The sequence below is a fragment of the Penaeus japonicus genome, unplaced genomic scaffold, assembly GCF_977035675.1.
Source record: "Penaeus japonicus unplaced genomic scaffold, GWHDUDI00000001_assembly GWHDUDI00000040, whole genome shotgun sequence".
Lineage (NCBI taxonomy): Eukaryota > Metazoa > Arthropoda > Malacostraca > Decapoda > Penaeidae > Penaeus > Penaeus japonicus.
Genome location: NW_028234442.1, coordinates 9,060,795 through 9,068,294, shown reverse-complemented (window position 1 = coordinate 9,068,294; position 7,500 = coordinate 9,060,795). Strand labels below are relative to the sequence as shown.

General features: G+C 45.6%; 1 protein-coding gene across 1 annotated transcript in view; it reads right to left on the bottom strand.

The window, feature by feature from the left end:
- LOC122264147 (mitochondrial amidoxime-reducing component 1) overlaps positions 1-7,500 on the bottom strand; it is a 27,849-nt gene that overhangs the window by 720 nt on the left and 19,629 nt on the right. The window contains exons 4-10 of the mRNA XM_086534034.1: positions 7,245-7,450; positions 6,592-6,834; positions 4,535-4,636; positions 3,651-3,791; positions 2,974-3,150; positions 2,325-2,505; positions 140-342 (exon numbers count right to left, since the gene is read on the bottom strand). Of these exons, the coding sequence (XP_086390160.1) occupies positions 140-342; positions 2,325-2,505; positions 2,974-3,150; positions 3,651-3,791; positions 4,535-4,636; positions 6,592-6,834; positions 7,245-7,450 (1,253 nt within the window). The remainder of the gene's footprint in view (positions 1-139; positions 343-2,324; positions 2,506-2,973; positions 3,151-3,650; positions 3,792-4,534; positions 4,637-6,591; positions 6,835-7,244; positions 7,451-7,500) is intronic.

The window sequence follows — 7,500 nt, the reverse complement described above, 5'->3', positions numbered from 1 at the left end:
CCTTTTCCCTCCTCCCTTTCTCTTCCACTTCCCCTCGTCTTCTTCCTCTCCTTCTCTTCCTCCTCCCCCTCCTCACCTCCCCTCCCCTCCCCTCCCCTCCCCTCCCCTCCCCTCCCCTCCCCTCCCCTCCCCTCCTCACCTCTCGCAGGGCTTGACCCTCCTGAGGACGACGTCGCCGATCTTGAGGAAGGCCCAGTCGTCCTCGTCGAAGGGCCTGGCGCCGCGGACGACGACGTTGGGCCGGAACCACGACATGGACACGGGCTCCGCCAGGCGGCCGTTCAGGTCGTCCAGGGACGACTCCGACGCCACCATGAAGGAACTCGTGTCGGCGTAGAAGATCTGCGGAAGGAGAGGCGGAGGCTGAGGAGGAGGGAAGCGGGGAGGGAGGAGGAGGAGAGAAGAAGGCGAAGGAGAGGAAACGAAAAGGAGGAGGAGGAGGAGGAGGAGGACTTGGAGCCCAGGACGAGGCACAGGTGTAAGGAAGGAGGAAGGGAACGAGGAGAGGGATAGAAAGGAAATGATAATGATAATCCTAACAGCGATGATAACGGTGATAGTAAAAATAATAATAATAACAGTGATGACCATAATAATAACAATCATGATAATGATGACAATAGTGGGGAAGATAGCAATGCTAATGATGATAATATTGATAATTATAATGTGATATCAAATTGCAGTTTGATATCACAGCACGCGATATTATTCTGCAAGATGCTACACCGTAGTCCACTACATTAGTGTGCACAATACTCGTGTGTTTTATAATGTCAAAGGCAAAAAAGAAAAGAAAAAAAAAACATGGAATTTAAAGCTTACTAATGTACAAGATGCAAAAATGTTACCATGATAAGCTCAAATTACGTTAGAATGTTTAGTTCCAAAATTTGAGCCTGGTGATTAATTACCTTTCGATATGGAATGATTAACTGTTTCTTTACTCCTTTTACGAAAATATGTCAGAATTGATGTAAAACTGCGTTGACCCATCAATAGGAATGGTAGGCAGAGTGGTGAAGATGATGGTGAGGAGATCCATTACAATATTGACAACAACAATTCAATTGTAATGACAAGAGGAACAAAAGTAAGTAAACAAAGTAATGAACCCAAAATATCTCTGAGCTTTTATCTCAAGAACGAAAAGGTATACCGACTTGGATCCTTTTGATGGAGAGTGAGCCTCTCCCTTGTCAAAAAAGGAAAAAGAAAAAAAAAAGAAAAGAAAAAAAAGAGATCTGATATATTTTCAAATATATATGTTGTCAAAGGCTCGACTTGTGGCGACGGAAAGCGACTACCATTAATCCATTGATGACAGTAACAACATCAATACTAACAACAATAATAACACGCGTACCAACTGTGATGATTGATGACATAAACGTCAAAGGCAGAAGAGCAATAATCCAATATGACAAGAGGAACGGCGACGAAATAGAATATCAATCCTTTCCTTCTCTCCTATTCCCATATTTTCCTTCCCTCCCCCACCTCCTCCCCCACCTCCTCCCTCTCCTTCTCCTCCTTCCCTCCTCCCCCCCCCCCTAAAGAGCGAGACCAAAGTCAAATAGCAAAGGCGTGACCGACCACCACGCTATCGGGCGGGCAGAGTGGGCGTGTCTGTCTGTTAATGGAGACACCTTGTCCACCCGCGCCCCTAGATCTGCCTCGGGATCGGGTGCGTGGGCGCGGGCGCGCTCTTTCCTTCTTTCTTTTTCTCTTTCCTTTCGCATTTTCCTTGCAATCCTCTTCTCTCTTCTGGATATGTGTTTTTGTGTCTCTGCGTGTTTGTTTATCTGTGTCTACGTATTTTGCTAGAGGTGTTGTTATCTCTCTCTGTATGATTCTATCTGCATCCGTCTCTTCGTGAGACAGAGAGAAAGTTTCACCCGCACACGCAGAGTGAGTGCGTGTTCCCACTGATGAAGCATTCCTGAAATTCATCCTCGTCCCTTACTGATTAACCAACCCTGATAAAAGGTTCCCTAGCCAACGGACGACCTATGGAATGTCAACCTGGCGAGTCGGAAATCTTTTGCGCTGCACAGCTGACTCCCAGCGCAGTTCTGGCCAAACACAACTTCCTCAGCAGAAGCGCGAGCGACCAAGGAGCTCGGACCTTAGCTTAGTAAAGGGTCTGGACCGCGGAAAGTAGCCTGGCCTCAGTCTGGTCGAGGGGATAGCCTTCCTAAGTATGTTGCTACGGTTACCTCTACGACTACTGCTACTACTCTCTCTCTCTCTCTCTCTCTCTCTCTCTCTCTCTCTCTCTCTCTCTCGCCCTGGCTAAGGACCAAAAGAACCCCCGGACTCACCCTGTCTGAAGGCCGGAACTGCGGGAACTCGAAGTAGCGCGGCTTGAGCGACGGCCTGTCCCAGAGGACCTCGCCCCTGTACAGGAGGCGCACGTGCTTGTGGCCGCGGAAGAGCACGCGCGACAGCCACTCGGCCGCCTCGTCGCCGCAGTCGACCCCGCGCGCCGCCTGACCCCAGATCCTGAGGGGGAGGGGGTAGTAGTGGAGGTGGGAAGGGGGAGGGGGAGGGCGAGTATAAGGGAGGGAGGAGTGAGTGGCGGGGGGGGGGGGGTTAGTATGGGAGTCTGGCGGTTGGAGGGTGGTGAGGGGGTGGTGTTGCAAGGGAGGAGGGGGTGCTGGGAGGGGGGAGGGGTGGTGCACTGGGTAGAACGACGGTGCCCGTTGTAATGAGGACCAATGTCAACTCAGTGAACGCGCTGGAATGAGCTCTGTCTATCTCCCTTCTCTCAGTCTTTACCTGTCTGATCTCTCTCCTTCTCTCTCCCTCTCCCTCTCCTTTTCTCTTTCCCTCTTACCTTCTCTCTCCCTCTCCCTCTTGTTATGCTCTTTCCTCTTTTTTTCTCTTTCTCCCTCTTACCTTCTCTCTCTCTCTATCTATCTCTATCTCTCCCTCCCTCCCTCCCTCCCTCCCTCCCCTTCCCTCACTGACCTCGTTTCGATGACCTTTCCGACCTGCTGCACCTTCCGGAGGTCGACCTGCACGTCGTCCTCGCCCTCCACCTTGAGCGTGATGCTCGAGTCGGTCACCTCGACGTCGACCGTCATCAGCGTTCCGGACTGTCGACCTGTGATGAACCTGCCGTCCGAGGTCACCACCAGGAAGGATCTGGGGGGGGGGGGTCAAGGATTCTGTGGCTGTTGTGTTGCTGTTGTTATTGTCATTGATTCAACAGCTGATGCTATCATCATTAACTGTTATTACTATCAATATCATCATTATCATCATCACGCAAGCAAGCGCGCACATACATATATTCATACATATATTCATATATATATATATATATATATATATATATATATATATATATATATATATATATATGTGTGTGTGTGTGTGTGTGTGTGTGTGTGTGTATATATATATGTATGTATATATAAGATAGATAGATTTACATATATGTATATATATATATATATATATATATATATATATATATATATATATGTATATATATATATATGTATACATATATATATATATATATATATATATATATATACACACACACACACACACACACACACACACGTATGAATACATACACACAAACAGGCACGCACACATACACGCACATGCCCGTGACCCCCCCCCCCCCCCCGCACCTGTCCTCGAGCGGCCCCCTCGCGAGGCCGTGGAGCGTGGCGCGGCCCTCCTGCACGGGGATTCCCCGAGCGGACTTGAGGGGGTGGATCGCCAGCTGCGAGACCACGCCCACCTCCTCGAACTGCAGCTCCTTTTTCCTGCTTTGGGGTTAGAGAAAAGGGTTCATCATTGTAGGCGTTTTGGCTTTGTCTTCCATTCCCTGATTTGGTTTTATTCTTTATCCATATAAAAAACATATCGTTATTCCTTCACTTTTCTCTTTGTCTCTCGTGCACTCGGAGTCTCTCGCTCTTCGTCTCCTCCAGGTTGGCCGCCCCTCCTGGCCTGCCTGCTGATCCCCAAACTCTTTTCCTTTCTCACTCTTCTTATCTTCATCTTTCTTTTCATTCAGCCCCCCCCCTCTCTCTCTCTCGCTCACTCCCCTCATCAGTCTCGCTCACTCCCCTCCCCCCTTCCCTCCACCTTGCTCTCTCTACTCTTCTGTCTCAACAACGACCTACACAAAATGAATAGGAAATGAGCTGAAATCTTCTGTCTAACAAAAAAAAAAAAAAAAAAAAAAAAAAAACCGAAGGAGGAGGTCCTAGGATCCAGCTAAAAGGCGGCTCCCAAAACCAACCAACCCAAAGAGCTTAAAAAAGAAAATAGAAACAAATGGAAAAAAGAGGCACTGAATATAGACCCAAGAGCAACTTAAGTGATACGAGATCAAAACCCGATCCCAGAAGTTGACCAAAACATTCCAAACACAATCCCGAGAGTTCTTAAAACCCAAAGGCCGACCCCGAGAGGGACGGACAGCCTCCCAAAGAAAGAGCCCCCCCCCCCCCCCCCGAAAAAGGAGAGCCTCCCGAGGCCGAGGCCTGAGGACCCGGAGACTCACCCGTACAGCAGCGCGACCACACACTTCTGCCAGAACCACTTGGAGGCCAACGCACCCATTCCGAGGCCGAGTGTGAGGACGACCACCAGCCTGCGACTCAGTCTGAGGGAGGAAGTTGGGCGTCTGCTAAGGAGGAGGAGGAGCCCTGTGCCCTTGCTCTGCTGCTAGGCTGGGCAGGACTAATGATGATGACAATCACTATCTACGGACTAATGATGATGACACTCATTATCTACGGACTAATGATGATGACGGTGATGGCGTCGGTGATGAGAGCAGTAAGAGGAATATTGATGATAATAATGCTAGTAATGACAAGGAGGATGACAGTGACAATCATGATTTTAATAACGATAATAACGATGCTAATTATTATGATCATCATAATTATTGTTATAATTTTTATCATTATTATTATCGTTATTACTATTATCGTTATCAGCATTATTAGCTTCATGATAAGAGTAAAAACAATTGTAATAATATAAGTGTTTATAATATTTACTCATTATCATAACAGCAATAATGACAATGATAATGTTCACAACAATCATAGAATCATAGTAACAATAATGCTAATAATACAATCAGAGTCCAGAATACCCTGACACCTTCGGGCCGCCTTTAGTCATTGATAAACGTGATCAGCAAAATAGTTCCAAAACAAACAAACAAACAGAGCATGGCATGTGAGCAGGAATTATCTCTGATTAATTATCATAGTCTTACAACCAAGCCATAATCGTAATCCGAAAACTAGTATCTTCAAAGGAACGTCTTAAATCTAATACAGATTTTGAATTTCAAAAATCTTAATTTAGTGGACTTCCATATAGGCATGTTGCAACATATGGCTGTCTAGTTATTTGTTGAACATTTTGATTGCACAGATTTCGCAAGTTCAGTTTTACAGCGTCTGGTTTCCACTTCTAGTGATTTCCCCGAGGCGGACTCTAGCCATGGCCTTGTTCAGATGCATTTATCAAAACACACAAAGACAAATGTACACAGATGTTGCAAAGGAGGCGGCGAGAATTAATAATTTGCAACTCGAGAGAAGCAATTGACACATTTCGACATATTTTCCTTTGGTCAAGAAATTTTGTCATGAAATAACCATCACATCTCTTGCTCCTTCCTTGTGTGTACATTCAACCTTTCTGCAAACTCTGTCCACACATGTTCACATAACACCACAAAGCAGTTAACAGTGTGTTTTTTGTGTGCATATGTGTGTGTAATGAGTACATGTCCCGATATTTAGGCAGCCTTTCCCCAGCACTTCATAAACAAACAGTCAGATGAAGCAAAATGACAACCAAATGCAGCTCTTTCCAACAACGCCCTGGCCGAGTGCGAGAAAGGCCAAAGCCAAGAAATGCCTTTTTGATTTTCGCCCAAATGACTATGCCCAAAGGTGCATTCCTTTCTGCTACAATGATTAAATATTACATGTTAAAAATATGCAACTTTGAATATGATCAGATGGACAAAACTCTAAGGTGGCATTTTTTGGCACTGATACTTTCCGCATTCAGCTAGAGAAGAGCAACAGTTAATTGCAACGTTCAATAAACAGGTGAACAGCTACGAAAAACAACGAATAACTGCAAGTGAACAAAGGCCTCACTTCTACGAAACTTCGAAACCTTATTTTCGAACCTTGATTCTTCCCAAACAACAGAGCATGGACGTGCAATAAGCTGGGCATTCATTAACACTGAATGCTGGATGACGTCAGATGATTCAAACTTCATAAGCTATGAACAGTGACATATGCTGAAGGCAAGATTTTTCTTTGTCTCTTCTATCGACTAGTTACCACTTCGCGCGCCCAGGCCGAGAACCTTGGCCTCAGGTGTCCTGTAACAGCACTCACGCGCGCGATTCCCACTAATAAAGAGAACTTGCCACTCACACGCGAACGCACATCTATATGTATGTATGTATATGTATATATATATATATATATATATATATATATATATATATATATATATATATACATACATGTGTGTGTGTGTGTGTGCATGTATGCATGTATGCCACGTCCTTACCTCATGAGTTCAGAGCAGATTAAGAAGGCCAAGGCTCGGCTCGCCCTTTTATGCTCTGCTTCGCCTTTCTCTGAGAAGAACTCCCGCGATTTGTCCTTCTCTTTTCCCCTCGATTTCCGTCCCCAATTCTGCCCCGAAACCGCGGCTTCCCTTTCTCCAAGCGCCCCCGTCGAGGCACAAGTCTCGCCGGGTGTTTGGATTACTGCATGAGGAGCTATGTAATCAGGTACTGTTGTCAATCTTCTATTCGAAAAAAAATCAAATATACAAAAAATCCAAATTTATGAATGGGTGGTATCCGTGACGTCATCACGAAGTCGACGCTGATTGGCCGAAGGTGTTGACACTCTTCTGCCAGGTGTATGACGAGTTATTTTCTTTTCCGAAGGAGGAAATGGTCCATATTATCTGATAAAGCGGGAAGACGGCAGTAGAAGCGGCACTAATTTCCGCTAATGAAGAAAACGGCGAAGGAGGAAGAACAGAGATAATGGAGACTAAACCGAGGACAGATGAAAGAAGAAGAGAGACACAGGACAGAATAAATAGTTACGAAGGGATACAAAGATTAAATATTTGAATTAACAGTTAAATGTTTCAGTTCACGGTTACCGTCCGTACTACACATATAGAAAAGGTAAAAGTTGAAATACAACATGTAAGAGAAAAGTGATACTGAAAGACTAGATGACATTGACGTTCGTAATTCCACAGAACTATAACAGTTACGATGCCATTGTCGAGTTTGCGTTCTGTTCGTCTGTTGCGACTCCGCTGGGAAAAGGGAAGACGCTTGCATGGCGGAGGCCTCGTGAAGGCGCTTGCGTTTATGCTGGGAGTTGTTCAGGCAATTTGTTCCCTTAGATATATGGCATATAAAAGCTCTTCACTTAGGTTTAACTGTCTATT